General features: G+C 40.5%; 1 protein-coding gene across 1 annotated transcript; it reads right to left on the bottom strand.

The window, feature by feature from the left end:
- Positions 1-3,347: 3,347 nt before the first annotated feature.
- On the bottom strand, positions 3,348-17,464 carry klhdc3l (kelch domain containing 3-like). The gene is made up of 8 exons (XM_083922058.1): positions 17,438-17,464; positions 10,892-11,080; positions 9,424-9,506; positions 9,233-9,311; positions 7,253-7,299; positions 6,281-6,401; positions 5,630-5,819; positions 3,348-4,118 (listed from the first exon to the last, which is right to left on the bottom strand). The coding sequence occupies exons 2-8, from the start codon at positions 11,049-11,051 to the stop codon at positions 3,479-3,481; spliced, it is 1,320 nt and encodes a 439-aa protein (XP_083778184.1). The 5' UTR covers positions 11,052-11,080; positions 17,438-17,464; the 3' UTR covers positions 3,348-3,478.
- Between the last annotated feature and the right edge of the window lie 1,256 nt (positions 17,465-18,720).

The raw sequence follows: 18,720 nt of genomic DNA, 5'->3' as shown, positions 1-18,720 counted from the left end.
AACAAGGTATCAGATGATTAACATCTTGGTATGGTTCTTCTAGGTGACAAAGGTATCCTCTAACAGAATACCTAATAACCCCGCTGGCAAACCCCGCTACAGAGCAAGAGCGCCGGTGTTGTGCGGTATTCAGCACCCCTGCCGTGAAATTCTGGATCAGAAGGCTGTTGTTTCCACCTATAGGAGTAGTTTATATATACAGGTAACCCACAACGGTCAGAACATTGGTTACTTACAGTCTTTAAACTATTTTAAAGAGTTTAAAGTCACAAACTTGGATAATAGCGAACACAAAATAACACCTTTTTGTATGTTCTGTGGAAATCTACTGCAGCCATAATTACAACATGAATGAAATGGATCTTTTGAGCAAGTTGAATGTATTTGACTCAGCGTTTCCTAATTATAATCCCAGTTTTTCTTGCAATTCATAGGTTCAAAAGTGTGTGCTTTTAATCTGGTTACCTGTATATAAACTACTCCTTTAGGTGGAAACAACAGCCTTCTGAACCAGAATATCACCTATAATGCGAGGGGGTAACGGCAGGGGTGCTGAATACGGCACAACACCTGTCCAACAGTGCGCACAGGCGCACTCGGGTCACAGTGGAGCGCTGCTTCGGGTTGACTGCCTCCGTTATTGTATTTTCCATACAGCGTTTTTATGGGCCCCTTTTATTCCACTCTTAAGACTGCCAAAAAGCACATCTTTATTTTGCTCCATCTCGGATGTCAGGATGCCGATCTCTGTGTCGGAAAAGTTTCTTTTCTAACCTGCGTTCCTTCTCTCCGTGTTTGACCTCAGTGGGCGAGGCGAGGGCGTAACATGTTAAAGACGATCGAATTCAGCCGCCGCATTTATCAAGGCCCGCTCATTCGTACACTGAGATTGGTCCGTTACGATATTTCATAAATCACACGTGGGTCCTGCCATACTACCAATTCTGCGCTCAGATCTGCGCCCATTTTCACGCAAGATTGATAAATGAGGCCCACTGTATTTAACAACTTTAAAGTGAAATTCCGGCTTAAAATCATCCCATGGTCTTTTTCGACACTTGCATCAAATAAGCCATCGAGACAGGTTTTCTCGTCTATGAACTATTAACAGAGAAATTCAGGAGACTGGCTAGCAGTCACTAACAGCCGGACGTGGCTAACAGTGATTAGCTCGGGGCAGTACGGTGAAGGCCTTAAAACGTCTTGTTTAACCACTAATCCTGCTGAAAATAACAGCAAACCTCTGCAGTAGCATGAGAAGAGTCCCTACACAGAAAACAAAGCACCAATGGACTCCTTCCTTTGGGATTGACTTTGTAAATCCACTTGAATGGACTTTACTATGAGAGGAGCTGGTACAGGGGCCATTAGGTAAGTCTTTAAAACACTCTTTTAATAAACTCTCGGTTCACTAACTACATTGTTGGTGCTGTGTTTTCTGTGTAGGGACTCTTCTCATGCTGCTGCAGAGGTGTTATTTTGAGCAGTATTAGTGGTTAAAAAAGACGTCTGAATGCCTTCGCCGTACTGCCCCGAGCTAAACAGTGTTAGCCACGTCCGGCTGTTAGCGACTCTCCAGGATTTCTCCGTTAGTAGTTGTTACATAAAAAAACTGTGTCCAGGGCTTATATAATGTGTGCAAGTGTGAAAAAAGACCATGGGAGGATTTTACGGAGGAATTTCACTTTAAAGGATAATGCTGACAATAATTTGACATTTATAATATTGTCAACAAAACCAACTGCATTAGTCTGTCTAGTGTGACTTCCATACAGCATGTGTGGCCCTCAGCCACAAGCCAACTGGTTCAAGACGTAACTCTTTAACACAGGTCACAAATATATAGTTTTATTATTTCTAAGGCTCACAAATGAGCAGCTGCGTACCATATAGTTATAGGCAAACAGAAATCAAACAAGAAGAAAAAGTGCATTTGTTGGAGACTATTTTCAGCTGTTGAAGGATGTCTAGTGAGTATTTGTAAATTAGCAATTATAATAAAAAAAAAATTTTCATTTAAAAGTGCGCTGTCCCAATCTGGGGGGGTATTTGAAGGCAATTTTTAAAGTTCTCTCTACAGTTTTAACAGTCGACACTGATCCTCTTACGTCACTCTTTGGAATTACTCCCAAAGGGATGTGGTTACCTGTCGGGGCCACATAGTTGATTGCATTGCTACCATCCTGGTGCACCATCTTATACTTGCGAGGTGGAAGGAGGCTGCCCCGCCCACGATCTTCCACCTTATAAGGGATGTGTTATCTAACCCGAAGCATGAAAACAAATCAGATGTTCTGAAAGCAATGTACGGTCTTTCCAGCAGTGCCACCCCTGAGTGTCTGCGACCTTCCGTTCCCGAGATACGTCAGTTATCACAAATATGAGAAAGAAGGGTTGCATTTATTAGAAATTACTCATCCATGATACAAGATTTTCAGAAAATTCAAATTCAAAAAGTATTCTAGTTGCCATTGGATTTGAATTTTACTATGTATAAATGACTAAGATTAACTTGATACATTTCATCAGTGTACACTAGTACAGGAATAAATGATGAGATGATCATGCTGTGACCCTTGATACACATGTATATGCTGTTCAACATTCTGGGCCCGAGCATGCTGCTTCTGCTCAACTTTGCCATTGTTGACTATGACCTTTCATTTTCCGTAATACAGTACATGCATACAATGCTGAACATTCTTCTATGAAGTGGATCCAGTTTTATTGTATTTATTTTCTCTTATTGACAGCAGGGGTTAGGGGATGTTCCCCGGGGAGGTGGCAAAAACGTTCTTGTTGCAGTTTGTACACTTTGAAAAAAAGAAATTAAATACGACATATACTGTACGTGTTGCTTGGTAAGCTTTTCAATTTATCCTCTAGGGTCAATAACTGAGCCTTATTGCTACAGTTTCACAGTAAGTCAGACAGAAAGACAGTGTTGAGCTCTGGCGCCATCATGTGTATCACAGCATTATTATCGGCTCCATGTTGGTAGTTTGTAGTAAATGAAAGCAGTTGTGCAATGTCTTACACAGCTTGGGGGGTTGAAATATATCACAGGCAAATGAATACCAAACTGTCAGAGCAGTATAGTTCATATAAGGGAATTTACTTACTTACTTTATTTACTTACTGTAGAGGGCTACGGTGTGGACTGGAAAACCTGATTTTGACATTTTTTATGTCTACCTGTGTATCTTTTTCAGAATTACACTCCTACTTTTGACTGTAATAATCTGATAGCTATTCTGAATGCCTTTTCAGATCTTTTATTTGAATACTGCAAAAAGGAAATTACAAGAAAAATAAAAGTATTATAAAAATAGTTATTTTGTTCACAGAATGTAAGTAAACCATTCCAACATAGAAGATAGTGGATAATATACAACTGGTGTTTTTTAATCACTTTTAACATATCAAGAAACTGTTCAAAATATAAAATTCAAATATAAATTCTGTTCTTAATAGGCAGTTATGAGTCAGTCAGAGTCATTTGCCAGATGGAGATAGGACTGTGTATGGTGCAGGGTCTCCCCCCCAGCACCAGCAGCAGATCAGGCAGATGCTGGTCTACATCTTCATCCTCCTTGTCCAGCAGCTCCTCTTCTGTGCAGCTCCATAGTCTCCTGAACGCCTTGTTTTCAAAGGTCAGACAGTTTTCAATCTTCTGTGCATCTTTGCTCACCAAGCACTCTTTGCTGTTGTCCACTTCGGAAGATTGTGTGAGTGTTTTGCTACCGTAGCATCTGTCCGGGCTGAACGTCTCCAGCTCTATAGCTCCCTCTGATCCTAGAAACGTGAGCGGGGCAGGGTAGCACTTGTTCTTGAAGGGCCTGACTTTCCCATCCAGCAGCTTGGGTTGGAGTCCTGAGCTGGGGCAGGGGCTGCTGGGGTTGGACTTGTAGCTGGGACCCAGCCCAATGCAGCAGTGGTGAATCCTCTTTGGGGGGTAGGAGCCTGGGAGTGTGTCAACCTGCCCCCAAGTCTGAGTGGTGAAGTTGTACCTCCACAGGCAGCTATTTGGAGAGTTCTGGCTCTCACCTCCCCCAAAAAGAAGCATACTGTCCCTGTAGGCCACAGCTGAGTGGCCCATCAGTCTGGAGGGACCAGACCTGAGAAAAACAATCATAGGTGGTGTTAGCAAGAAGGAACATGAACAATGTCTATTGTCTGCATTGGTCTCCAGTCTTTTTATGTATGCAACCTCCAGCTGTGACAGAGTAAGGGTGGACATCCTCAAATTATACTGAATATATACAACAAATACTGGCAAAAAATAACTTTACATTCCTTTGAGAATACTGAGCATTGGTCTGACATGAAGTTTTATACAGTATAACTGGCTAACTAGCTAATTTGGTCAGATACCATGTGCGAAGTAACTGGAATTACATTCATTAAAGTGTAATTCCGGCGTAAAATCATCAAATGGTCTTTTTCATCACTTGCATACATCAAATAAGTCATCGAGACAGTTTATAACTATAACTGTAACTATTAAGGGAGATATCCGGGACTTTTCCAAACCTTTTACATCTATTATTAACTTATATTTCACCACAGTGCCACAAACCACAAGGTTTACCTGCTAATCAGTGTTAGCCACGACCTGCTGTTAGCGAATGTATCAGATTTCTCCGTTAATAGTTGTTACACAAAAAAACTGTCTCGATGGCTTATCTGATGTATGCAAGTGTTGAAAAAGACCATAGGATTATTTTACGCCGGAATTACACTTTGAAGGGGGAGGTCCATCGAGATGACTTAACACATCAGAGAGAATCAGACACAGGACTACTTGTGTGAGCCAGCTTCAGACAGGAGTCAGCGGGGCAGTGGAGTCGTTTGAGCGGATGCAGTCCCACAGGTAGATAGAAGGCCAGAGAGCATAAGCATCTGCCCATGAAGCTAATGTAAGCGATCTGCAACTAAGTTATGGTTTCAGGGTCCTGAACCCGGTGTCAGTCAGACACAGACTCAGATGTAGAATATGTTGTCACTAAAATCAGCGACTATTAGACGTATCAGAATGCTAAGTGAAGTTAGCATATTTTCTTAGTTTCTGTTGTTTGTTAGCTTGTTAGCCTGTAACTGTCAGTGGCTGACAGCTATGATGCCAGTGTGTTTTCTCTCTGTACTGACAGTCCGCTCTGAGCTGGAAGTTTCACGTTTCTTTAGTGGTGTTTCGTCCGAGTTGTTCTCTCGCCTCTATATAGGAATGTAGAATGCGTGGGAAACGAGGCAAGATTTGGATAGTGGAAGCAGCCTGATTTCCGTTTGTAGTCTGAGTGATGTTTAACAATCGCTTTTGAGCATGCTTTGGTTGCATGCAGGTAAACAGTTGAGACCAAACAAGGCGGACCACACTGGCCATCATACCCACAGGTTATTGTCTATTTTTATTTTCATTAGCTTTTTGTTATTTAATCTGCATTCATATTCAGATATCTGTTTACAGAGTATCTCAACTCCAACTCTATTATCACATCTCAAGTGGTTTCCCAGATTGCTAGCCGGTGTTAGGGAAACAGCATTTTTAGGGTTCATCTGTGATGTCGTGTATTAAGCTGTGGACATAAGGCAACAGCTAAAATTAAATCTGACAGATGGAATCCCTTCTCACTTGTTTTTGAGGGAGCTCCATGTGTGGTTGGTGGAATTCCACATCCAGAAGTCTCTCTGCTCCTGCAAGCCTTTCAAGCCCCCAAACAGGTACATGCAGCTCTGGTTGGCCATGGCTGCGTGACTGTGTCTGGGCCCTGGACCTAATGAGCCCTGCTGAGAACCATTCAGCAGGGACCAAGCCATAGTATCTGTCATGCATACAAACACACACACACACACACACACACACAGACACACACACACACACACACAGACACACACACACACACACACACACACACACACACACACACACACACACACACACACACACACACACACACACACACACACACACACACACACACACACACACACAATTAACGCACATACTAACTTACACTGTTAGTCACAACATGTTACCATCATGATACTGAACAGCCGCTCTCCTATGTTTCTCACCTGCTGTGTGCAGACAACTGAGCAGAAATGCTTTGACAATTCAAAAAGGCACTTCCACTTGATGTCATGCAATCCCCACTCATTATTTGTACAGTACAGTGTATGCAACAAGCCCTGCTGTGGGTCAAAATGATAACATGGACAATACAATATTTACTAATAAGAACAATACACAGCCTGCATCCAATTATAACAACTTTAAACTCACCAAAATCCAAACTCCAAAAGTCCTGTGAGGATCCTTTCATGTCAATGAAACCTCCATACACCAGCATGGCAGAGCCAACCACCACAGCACTGTGTCCTTTTCTGTTGGTTGGCCTTTGGGTCTAGACACATAAACAGACACATGCACACACAACATCTATGGGGTTGGCAGGCTATTTCCTATTAAACCCTAGGACTCGTATATCACTACCACCTTTCTTTTTCATATTTGATTCAGTCTTTTGATATCTCTATATTTCTCTTGTTTAGGTTTCATGGAGCCTACAGAACTCAAGATCTGATGTCAGCCTTGAATGGAGGCTGGGGTAAACCTGCAGACTGGGAGCCGAGGAGTCTCTGACTTGCATGTCGAAAAAGAAAGTCCACTTGAGTTGCCTCTCAACCTTTAATTCCTTGTCAGAAACTTAGGCTGTCCTCAAAGCTCATGTTTCTCTTAGTGTCTAACAATATGATATTAAAAGCCTGCTTATAAATGCAGAATCGTCGCTGTCAAAATATTTTTATCTAACAAAGTTATCCAGCAATGATCTTTGAATTCTATCTTTGTAAAACATTTCTGTTATTTTTAACTCGTGCTTTGAGCATTTAAAGTTGTCTGTGACGTTTGTGAAGGTAAACATGAAAGTAAAAATCAATTAAATTAATGTTTTTTCTTAATTTTAGTCATACCGGGATGTGTTTCCTTCTGATGTTTGCATTTTAGCCTAGCCACCTATCGCTGCAGATAATAAGGCAGATGTTCTGCTGCTGATTCCAAAGAAACTAATAATGAAATGTAAATCTAGCTACAGTAAATTCCAGGACCTGATTGCAGGTGTGTTGCTTTCATTCATTTTAAAATGTGATGTGATCTAATACTCGACAGATGTCAGTCAGAACACGGACAGAGAAACTTGGTTTCACATTATCTGTTTCCATCTCAAATCCTTTTCTTAGGAAAGGCACTCTGTACCTGAGGGGAGCTCGTCTTTCCCTGGCAGTGCACCCATTTCTGCTTTGCTGAAACACACACAACATAGGGAAATTATAAATAAATAAATCATTATAAATAAAAAGCTAAGGGAAAAAAAAACGTCTTAAACGTTCTTAAACGTCCGCACTACTTTGTTTATATTACTCCGCCGGGCGTGCGGAGACTCCACAAGGGAAAAAAATGGAATTGGTCGTATTTAGCCCCTTTCTAGTCTTCTGACTACTCAAGGGGCTTTCACATTTTTCATCTGTCAAAAAAAAAAACACTAGTCACATGAATGGGTGAATGTGACTAGTGTTTTTTTTTTTGACATTCACACAGACATTCACACTGATGGCAGTGAACATCTACACACCATCTAGTGTTTCCCCCTAACATCATATTAGGGGCACCCCCGCGACCCTGGAACGTCAAGTTAATTTGATTTAATTGTATTTTCTGAAAAGCATCAAATCCCAACAGGAGTCATTGAAGGAAACAAATTAAACAGCCTTATGTTAATTACACAATGGGATGTAAATTCTGTCTCTACGTGGTCGCGTGTTTACAATTCTCAGAAAACTCATTCACTTGTTCAAAGATAGTTTGTTAAATTGTTTGGAAAGATGCTCCACTCAGGAAAAACGAAATTGAAACTTATCAGAGATCCTTTTTTATTTTGTTTGAGAAGAGGATTCACTCCTACAAAAAAACAACTAAAACAGAATTAAAAAAACTGAAATTCTTACTTTATTTCATTGTGCTTGAAGTGATTTTTGATTTAACTATGGTTTCCTTTGGAGAACATTATTTGGACTTTTTGGATGCTGAGTGTAGCTCATTGTGTGATACACTGATTTAAACTGAAATGAGTTTGCATTGTGGCTCTGATTATTGCTGTATAATTGTGATCCTTCTGTCTGGTGATTTTTAACATTGATTCATTTATCCATGTGGGGATTGACCTTTAATACGAACCTAACTATAAATTGCCTGATTAAACACTGACTGGCACGCTAAGAAAAGAACATTCAGGCAATCTGCTACACTGCCCCCCTAAAGCTGTAAACCTGGGGGAAACACCGCCATCTAATCTAATCTAACCATTCACACCACATTCACACACCCATGGGCAGCACAGGGAGTGATTCAGGGTTCAGTGTCTTGCCCAAGGACACTTCGACATGACTGGACCGGAGGAGCACGCACGCACGCACGCACGCACGCACGCACGCACGCACGCACGCACGCACACACAGGAGCGTGGTATTTGCATTATTTGTAGTATGTGTAGAGAGCGAGAACAGTCAACTTAAACGTATCGCTTGGGGCTCATCCCTCTTGTTTAAAAAGAGAAGTCTGTAAAGTGAAATTGAATTTCCAGCATCTTACAAAACACTTGTGTGTAGAAAAGAAGGAGGTATTAAAAAATACAGTATAAGATAATCAATAAACTCTTAACTAAATAAATATAGAAAGTAAAACAATAAACAGGAGACAATAAACTCTTAACTAAATATATTTAAAGTAGAGATAAGAATACAAGTAAAAAACAATCACGGAAAATGATAGCAAATAAGTGAATTGTAGAGACGTGTAAAGATGATAAATTGAGATAAATAGAGATAAAATACATAGGACTGTATATGGCATTAGCGGAAATGAGCAGTTAAATTAAATGATTGCACTTGTGGTGGTACAGGTATTTATGAGTAGATGATGAAATTGCACAGTGAGTGGCTCCCACTTGTTCCCTTCTGTCCTCTTTACACTATTTCCTGCCCCCCCCCCCCCCCCCCCGAGTGAGGAGTAGAGTACTTAATATTTTCATTGGGGCTTGGAGGCGTGGGACTGACATGCAACAACAAGTTCCGCCTTTCAAACCTGAGCATTTGCAGACTGTTCAGGGGTTTGTCCTCGCCCTATGAAAGCAGGAAAATTGTCAGCTGTATCATGCATGTGCTCCACAGCGAAACTCACCAATGTCAAATACCCAGAGGGGACATCTCCACTTGGTGTATGCAGAATCCAGCATGCCTCCAAAGATGTACAGGATGCCCTGAAGAGATCAGAGCTGTTAACAGATTCTTGATGTGCTGAGCAGGGGAATATCAGCAGAGACAGCAGATACACACGTTTATTCAATTGCTTTTTATGCCATTTGTTTGTACCTCATGAGCCACCATAGAATGTCCCTCTAGGTCTTCTGGTGCAGCTTCACTAGTGCAGTTTAACTCTGTCCACTCGTTACAAACTAAATTATTACACAAAAGTATGTGTTTGTTCAGTGGGGAATCATGCAACACAGATCACCTTCCTTGTCTTGGCTTTCTTGGATTTAAAAGAATAAATCATACAGGGCAGTGTTCTACATATATCATGCATCATATTTAGATTTATTTAGGTTCATGTCATGTGTAGGGTTGGGCACCGAAAAGCGGTTCTAAATAGAAACCGGTTCCTAATTTCCGGTTCCAGAACCGTTTTTCCTTTTTTTTCGGTTCTTAAACGTCCGCACTACTTTGTTTAAATTACTCCGCCGGGCGCGCGGAGACTCCGCGCTCGAACGATGAACGTCACTCACTCAACATGGATGGCAGGAAACGCCTCTCGAAAGTCTGGCTTCATTTTATTTTGAAAAAAGATGGATTAGCACAGTGCAACATATGTTGAAAACTAGTCACTACCAAAGGAGGGTGCACGACAAACATGGAAGAACACCTTCGCCTGCATGGTATCATAATGAAGGAGGAGTGTACTGTGTTTGAGTCGTTGCGTCGATCTCCTGCTCCAGCCGCTTCCTCTACTTCGGACATTCAACCTTCTTCATTTCAAACGGAATCACCTACATGACAATTATGGTTGTCTTATATTTTTAACAGACTAGCTGAAGTTATAGTCTAACATTTGCTATTGCTAAAACTGTGTCAAATCTGTTAACAGTTGTCGAACGCTCACTCAGTCAGGCTAACTTTAGCATGCTGCTGCTGCTAGAAGTACCGGTCAGCGTGCAGAGTTGTTGTTGCAACAAGCAGCGCCAGGCAAACGACGTGACACCGTGTCCGTGACCCCATTCAACCCAGTGAGTGCGTGTTCTCCACAGCACGGAACACTATCTGTGCCGAAAGGTCACGCTTGCAGCCTGAGGAGGCAGACATGATTATTTTCTTAAACAAAAACTTTTTTCGATTGGTCATCATGACTACTCCAGTCCAGTGTTTATTTTATTTTGTTGCATATACATTCACCTGTTCTGCAGCTCTTTGTTTGTCAGACTGCTTGCCAAAAAGTTTCAGTTTTTAGTTGCAGTTAGGGACCCTCCCTTTTAATTGAATGCCATAGTTGTCTAAATCTATTTTTGGGGGTCTCACGTACATACGCAGACAGACTTCAAACATACAGCTTGTAACATATGCAAAATTGGCCTGTGTGAAGAGTTGTCAAATAAAAAAATGATCTTGTGAAATAAGTTGTGACCTGTTGACCTGCGCCTCAAAGAATCGAAATCGGGAATCATTTAGAACAGGAATCGAAATAGAGAATCGGAATCGTTAAAATCCAAACGATGCCCAACCCTAGTCATGTAGTAGTAAAGATCTTACGTATTGGCACTAGAGTAAACTGAACAATAGCCCTTACCCACGCTGTACTTCCAGAAGTCCTTCAGACAGCTGTTGTGTCTTCCTCCCAAGATGTAGACATTTCCATCATAGCTGCAGCAGGCGTGCTTGTAGCGGTCACATGGGGACTGGCTGCTCTGGGGGAGCTGAGTCCACAGGCAAGGACTACTTTGACTCATAGCATTGCCCGTTCCCACTGCACCATTTTCTGAAAGAAGCAACATTTTAGTGCTGAGAAAAGTGATCAGATATTGGGGTGCTCTTCAAATTCACCATTAGCTTGACCTATCAGTGAACTAAGCTAAGAGATAGAAATGAAAGAGGACACTAGCAAGCACAGCCCTGCTGATCCACTAATCATGACACTGAAGCATCTGAGAGGCAGTGTTGGTGGAGTTATTTTGGCTTCTAAACTGTAGATGTAGGAAGTAAGGATGTTTGCCTACTTTGTAAAAAGCAGCTGCCTTACTCTACAACCACAACTCACCTGCTAGCTTACTACCCAGGTGAGGCAGTAGAGGCATCAGAAAAGATATATACCGAAACAACATGTTGATGTTATGCAGATGGACATGGCAGATTGTATCAGTATTAGAGACAACACTGCGGAAGACACTGCCCATTACAAATGGAAAAAAACAGGAACACTTCAGTGATTAACGCATCCTGTATTATGTGAATGAGGTGATTGTTGACTAAATTGGTGTCGGGATGACGTAAATCCGGATCAGCCACATTGTACATTAGTTTGGGGTTATTAATCACAACAGTGTCAAAGATCGATTGTATTCCTAATGTCTTCTTTATCCATTTTGAAATTTAGAGTTTCTTCTAGTCAGACAAATTAGTTATATGGTAAGGATGTCCTTACCATATAACTAACTTGTCTGACTAGAAGAAACTCTAAATTTCACAACAGTGTCAAGAAAAAAACAAAAGCCTGAGTCTTAATTTTAAAAGTAGGGAAAAGTAGTGTCAAATAACCATATCAGTCACATTCCAGTGCAGTGTGGATATGTAACAGTACAAACCACAGCACAAGCAGAACAACTCATTCAGCCCAGAGCTAGTTTGACAATCACCTCCCGGAACCCCTATGGTCTGCATCAGGTTAAAGTTAAATACTAACCAGCTACACTACTATTTTAACATCAGTCCATCTCTGTGCATCAATGCCTCTGATCATTTAAACAGGGTTCCTGCACATTTTCCATTTCTAAATTCCAGACTTTTCTGTGGATTTTTCAGTCAATATTAAACATCTAACTACCAACTATTAGATGCTTATTATGTAAATAAATGGTTTTAAAATCCAACTTTTAACATGTATGTTAAATTCTGGAGCGGCACGGTGGTGTGTTGTTGCCTCACAGCAAGAGGGTTGCTGGTTCAAATCCCTTCTGTGTGCATTAATACGCTTGTACTGACTTGTATATATTAATATATGTCATTTCTGAGAACCGGAATGGAAGAAAATGGATGATCTGTTATCCTTCCTCATATGATGGTACCTGATATCTTCTCTCCCACTGCTGTAGCCTACAATGACAAGACTGCCATGTGGCATGAAGAGCAGGACAGTGTTAGTTGTCATGGTAAGAGGTTGGCTCCTATTGGTGTTCAGCGGGGACTGTGACTCACAGAGCACCTGACTGACGCTACAGGCCCTGGTGTCAGGGGAGAAACACACTGCCATAAAAAGAGTGTGAAGCATGGCTCTGGGGAGAAGCTCTCCAGTTGCAAAATGTTCTCGAGCAGTTGGCTCCCTCCAACTTCAGTCATCATAACATGGGGAACAGAATTATTTAAAAAGATCAACACGGAGACTAATCTCAACTACAGTGGGAAGTTGTGGATACAATAATTACATTTAAAATTCACATTTTATTAAATGCAGTTGCCTATTTGAACACCTTTTGAAGCTTGTTCTGTTCCATGTGAACTACGTTTTTGATCTGGGCACAAAGTTCAAATAAAGTATGACATGAAAACACATTTTCTCCTACTTGATTAGCTATTTATGATGGTTTACTGTTAATTAAAATATTGCTGCTAAAAAGTTAAATTTATTATTGGTTGTGCAGCACTAATAACAACATCCCTTTCTGCTTTTCACTGCACTATGTCTATAATTACTGGAAATTTTGGGAGACAAATCATGTAGTTGGAAATAATCACAAACTGGATTGCACAAAACAAACGTTTAATTACATTAAATATTATGGAGATAAATGTACTACTTGTAAAAATATTGAAAATTCAAGAGTGTGGATATGTTATTAAATCCATGGCACTGTTAGGTTCATTGATGATTCTAAACTTCCCGTAGGTGTGAATGGTTGTCTGTCTCTGTTTGTCTTTATGTGCCCTGTGATAGACTGGCGTCCTGTCCAGGGTGTACCCCGCCTCACGCCCGATGTCAGCTGGGATCGGCACCAGCCCCCCCGCGACCCCGATAGGGACAAGCAGTTGAAGATGAATGAATGAATGGTCCATAACATAACGTGCACAGGCACTTTATTTGCATTATCACTTAATTTTCATATTCTTTTTTTGATGTATAAATGTTGAATAGAGTACTACTGAATTAATGTGTGATAGAAAACTGCTGGTGATGTCATCAATTTAAACGCATTTGTCAGTTCAGGGATGAGTAGAAATCTGAGTAGGTGGAACCATCAAATGTTTGGTGTTTTTTTTTGCTTGACGGATGACTTAAATCCTGAATGAATCAAAAGAGCTGCTGGCTAATCTTCTGTCCATCCACTGATTAATTAACCCACTCATTGTTGCAGGTCTAAATTACATAACAACCCCACTCTAACTCTAACATAGTGATATTTACCAGGACTGACTCAGCTGAAAAAGTTATGGAAACATCCATTGAGAGAACGGATGACTCACTTCAGCATCTTTTTACAATATTCATGAAGACACAGTATGTGAGGTTTAACTTTTCTGCTTTTTGTTATCAACACAGTAATTTTACACGCTACAGCATCCATAACCGAGGAGGTACTTTTCCACAGCGACACACTCAGAATAACCTGCTGCAAAGTTCTCCTCTCTCTTCACCTTGAGAACATTGTGGGCCCTCCACTACGTCTTATCAAACTGTCACATGAGCAAACAGCTCTGAGGTCATGACACTGCAGTAACACACCTAGCTCTGCCCTGTTTAAACAGCTGATTGGTACTTGTATAAAGAGCAATGGGGTCAGACAAAAACAAGCAAACAAAAGCCCTTAATGGTTTGTCACAATATGAGAATTATATCAAGATTATGGTCAGACTAAATATTTTAGGGTTATTAATCTGGTGGTTCGGAATCTATTGCTTAATAAATCTCTGAACATAGCTGTGCCCAGTTTAATACAAATACCAGGACACTTAAAGGACAATATTTCAAATGTATATTATATATGTCCTCTTATTGTTAATACTTTGTACATGCTTACTGTATGTACATGCAGTCCTAAATGACATATTTAGAAGTAGAGATGCAGCGATCTGATACCGGGAGTCATTTTTCTTTATTATTAATATCATACACAGCAATACAGTTACAGCGATCATTTTAAAATATCTGTTTGCAGTGCACTTTACATGGAAGTGTTATTTCTTTACTTTTGCTGCTAATGTACACTTTATTTGTTAATATATATATTCATTTGTTACCTTTTGTCTTAACAAGCCTAAATGTTTATGTCAAGCCTGATGCCTTAACTCACATGGACAGGTTTACGCTTCATTCATTCAACAGTAGGATCGGATCGGTATCAGGTATCGGCCGATACGCTCAGCCCAGGTATCTGGATCAGATTGGATCAGAAATAACTGGATCTGTGCATCTCTGTTTAGAAGGCTATTGTGGATTTGGGTTTCCAGGGGTTTTAAGGTACATTATTTTAAGATTAACTTGACTAATCGGAAAATCTATCTTCAGTGTATCCGGGTTAGTTATTGGTTGATTTTTTACAAATTAATTTAGTCAACAAATCACTGAAATAGAGGGGGAAAAACAGCAATTTGTACTGATTTAATCTGAATTCTTGAGGATGCAGTTTGTGTTGTTCTATTCGTATGCTTTATATTGTAAGCCATTGCTAATGTGTTTGCTCTACATGAGCAACAAAGACTGAACAATAATTGAATAATAAACTGATTCCTATCAGTAAGCTTTGTAATTGTAAGATGTGTCTAATTTCCTGGTCACTCATCATATTTGTAATATGTTTCAGTAGATGGCTGTGCTTAGATGTAAAACCTGGCTAAATAAATACTGCAGGTGTATACTGAAGAAGAAACTGCCCCTGACATGTCACTGAGGAGTTGACCTTCCACTGACTTTGTATTTACATTATTCTATGAATTTAGACAGGGCTACTTAGATAAAAGAGTGCCCAGACTAAAGTAGATGCTGGGGTAGAGAGGCACGATTAGTTTGTAAATAATGTGATATTACCTTTTTTGACTTTTCAGCAGCTACAACAATATGATATTCACATACTGTATGTGCCCACGTCACACACATTGAATGAAGTCATTGTGCAGTCTTTTGGCCACATAATGGAAAGCAGCGCAGAAAACATGGTAACATTTTTGGTTTTGTGTTTTTTTTGGACTTATTGTGATGCGGCACGACCCTGCGTAGTCATCGTTGCATGGCGCACAGGCACACATAAAGTGACGTCAGAACCCTAGGCCTCGTGCTCGTGCTCATACATGTGCGCATGCTCGTGCTTTCACATGTGCAAACAGGCTTTACAAAAGCCCACCTCTCCCAAGCGGTCCGTGGCCGGAAAGCGTACCGCGCCTAGGAGCGGTACGGTTGCACTCACACTGGTCAAACGAACTAGACTTTAGCAGTGAAACGTGTTTGGGCACGGCACGGGTGGACAGTGTGAGTGCACCCTAATGCATCAGTGCTGAAAACCTACAGTATGTGGCAACACATTCTTAATAAAGATGCCAGATCATCTCACTTTACCCCAGGAAGATGTAGCTAACATAAAGGTTGAATATGTAGAATCAGCAAAACAGCGTCATCTAGTGTCTCAAGATCGTAGTCGCAACAACAAAAAATAATTCCAGCAGTCAGGTTGCCAGGTTCCTTGCCCAGTGTGTCAGCAATCAGTCTGCTCCATGTCAGTGATGAATCATTCAGGGGAACGATCAATTAATTTATTTAAAGTTAGCCACTCGTCAAATGAAGTCTTTCTTTGAGTGGTGCGTAATCATTAGCTAGCTCTCAACTCGAAATGATTCCTTGTTTCTGTAGCAACAACAGACGACCCTGGCAACCAGCAACGGCCAATGCTATTGGTTGCTACAATGGAAACAGAAAGTCATTGTCAAACCTGTCAAAAGAAATTTTAATATTAGTTCAGACTAAATATATCTTTTTATGGAAAAGCAATACTTTCATTCTGTACCCCTCAAAACAACCAGTGGGTGAATTTTCCATTTATTTTTTAAGATAGCTTTTAATTAAATTCTAGTAAGTAAGCTATGGGTGGGCCTGCTCACTCTAAATTCTATGATATCAAATCACTTTAAATCTTTTATTATAAATATCCAACGTATTTTCGTGTTTGCTGTGATATTTGGAAAAATGATGCGACCGCTTTCGTCTCAGAAACATTACAGCTGACAAACGTTACTGACACACCAAATACACACACGAGGGGACCAACGCTTATAGCTTATATTAACTTTAACTAGCTTGTTTCACTAACGTAACGTAAAATAGTCCCTTTTCGTTGAGTGAGATAGGGCAACGTAAGACTGTCTCCTTTCTAAGCTAACGTTTACCAACTTAACTAACGTCCCTTTAACGTGGGTTTAATCTTTAACAACCCAAACACATGCCAGGCATCTGACGCATAGGCTAAGTTTAACTTAGCAAGTTATCGTTAACGCTAGCTAACGTTACTAAGGCTACTAACGTTACTAAGGTTACTAACGCTACAAACGTTACTAACGCTGCTAACGTTACTAAGGTTACTAACGCTAATAACGTTACGAACGCTACTAACGTTACTAAGGTTACTAACGCTACTAACTTGACTAAGGTTAATAACGTTACAAAGGTTACTAACGCTACTAGCGTTACTAACGTAACTAAGGTTACTAACGTTACTAACGCTACTAACGTTACTAAGGTTAGTTAATGTGGCGTAACAACCACTCCAGGAGGAATGCGACCCGTTAACTTACGGCTCAGTTTCCAGAGGAACACCAACGACCTGTATATGACGTTAACGTTAGTTTAGAGTTTAACGCTACCTCATAAGAAAACATGAATGTCATAACGCTATAGTCACAAAAGTCAGTGTCTAATTCTGATTACCAGGCTAACGGTGACGTTAATAACGGTAAAGTTGAAGAAGAGGAAATGAGATGAACTTTTTTAGAGCGTCTTCGCAGATGGTAACGTTATTCGATGTTAATAAGACATATGACGGCATTAGTTTCAGTGACAAATACTTTAAATATAATAAAATAGTGTGACAGCCATTTCATGTATGAGGAAACTTAGTGTAAAGAATGGTTGGTCACTTACGGGGTCCCGACTGCTCCTCTTCGTCTGATGCTGTCTCTCTTTGTAAACGAGCTTTTGCTGCGTTCAGGTTCTCCTCGTAAAATGCGACCTCCAAATGGTCCTGAGAGTGCTTGGTTGCTGGGATTCCTACAATGACATTATTTTACAAAACGTACTTGGGAAGTTATGCTGAAGTGCGTCTGATGGGCTTGTATTATTAGCATTAGGATGCAAGTAAGTAGCCTAATATTAGCGTTAGTTATTGTAAGGATTTGTAGATGATACAGATTATTAGTGTGTGTGTGTGTGTGTGTGTGTGTGTGTGTGTGTGTGTGTGTGTGTGTGTGTGTGTGTGTGTGTGTGTGTGTGTGTGTGTGTGTGTGTTTGTGTGGGTGTGTGTGTGTGAGTGTGTTTCTAATTAGTGTGTACAAATAATATATTTACATATTCTTTTAATTTTTGTACGTTCTAGGCACCTTAGTTTCTGAAGAATGTGCCGTTATTAACATGAAAATGTTTGCTAACACAAACCTACTTGAAAGCTTTGAGGCTCATTAATGTGAGACACAGCACTTTAGTTGCAAAATTTCGTGATTGGATCAGGACAGTCTTCCTCTCCTTTTTTAGTTGTTGTTTTTGTCTCCCTCTGTCAGTGTTTTTCTGTATGTGCTCCCTTTCTGTTTCCCTGGTTTTGAGTTTGTTTTCCTGGCAGGTGATCCTTGTTAGCATTGATCACCTGCCACTCTGTATATTAAGCCGGTCCTGAGCCTCATTCGGTGCCGGATCATACCCTATACACCCAGATGTCTCCCTGCGTACCTGTCCTCTTGTGTTCATTCATCGTGTCAGTTTGTATCAGTTCTCTTTGTGTTTTTCCTTTGTTTTTAGTGCACCTTGTTGTAAATAAGTTTATTCAATTTGTTAATACTGTCTCCTGAGTTCCCTGTCTGCATTTGGGTCCCATACCCCGTGTATTCTCCGTCACCCCCTCGTGACAAAAAAAACAAAGCAAAAACAATTTTATCTTACCAAATACCCTACACTTATTTATTTAACATGGATAATGCAAATGCTTTGAGATTATTGTCCGTATAATTGCCAATGTGTTCCCCTTGTACACTTTAAAAGGAAATTATATTTGAGGAAATACAATATTTTAGCTTGCCAGTTTTAATCATGTTGACGAGACATTGTCAACATTGCAGACACCAGATACACAGTCATAGTTGAATTGGTGTTACAGGCTCTGCTCACTTACACAGGTGTTTCCTGTTCTGGCTGATTAGACCTCTCCCTATGTTCCC

Source organism: Echiichthys vipera, assembly GCF_963691815.1.
Source record: "Echiichthys vipera genome assembly, chromosome: 10".
Lineage (NCBI taxonomy): Eukaryota > Metazoa > Chordata > Actinopteri > Perciformes > Trachinidae > Echiichthys > Echiichthys vipera.
Note: the sequence above shows the minus strand (reverse complement) of the source record. Positions and strands in the feature narration are given on the sequence as shown.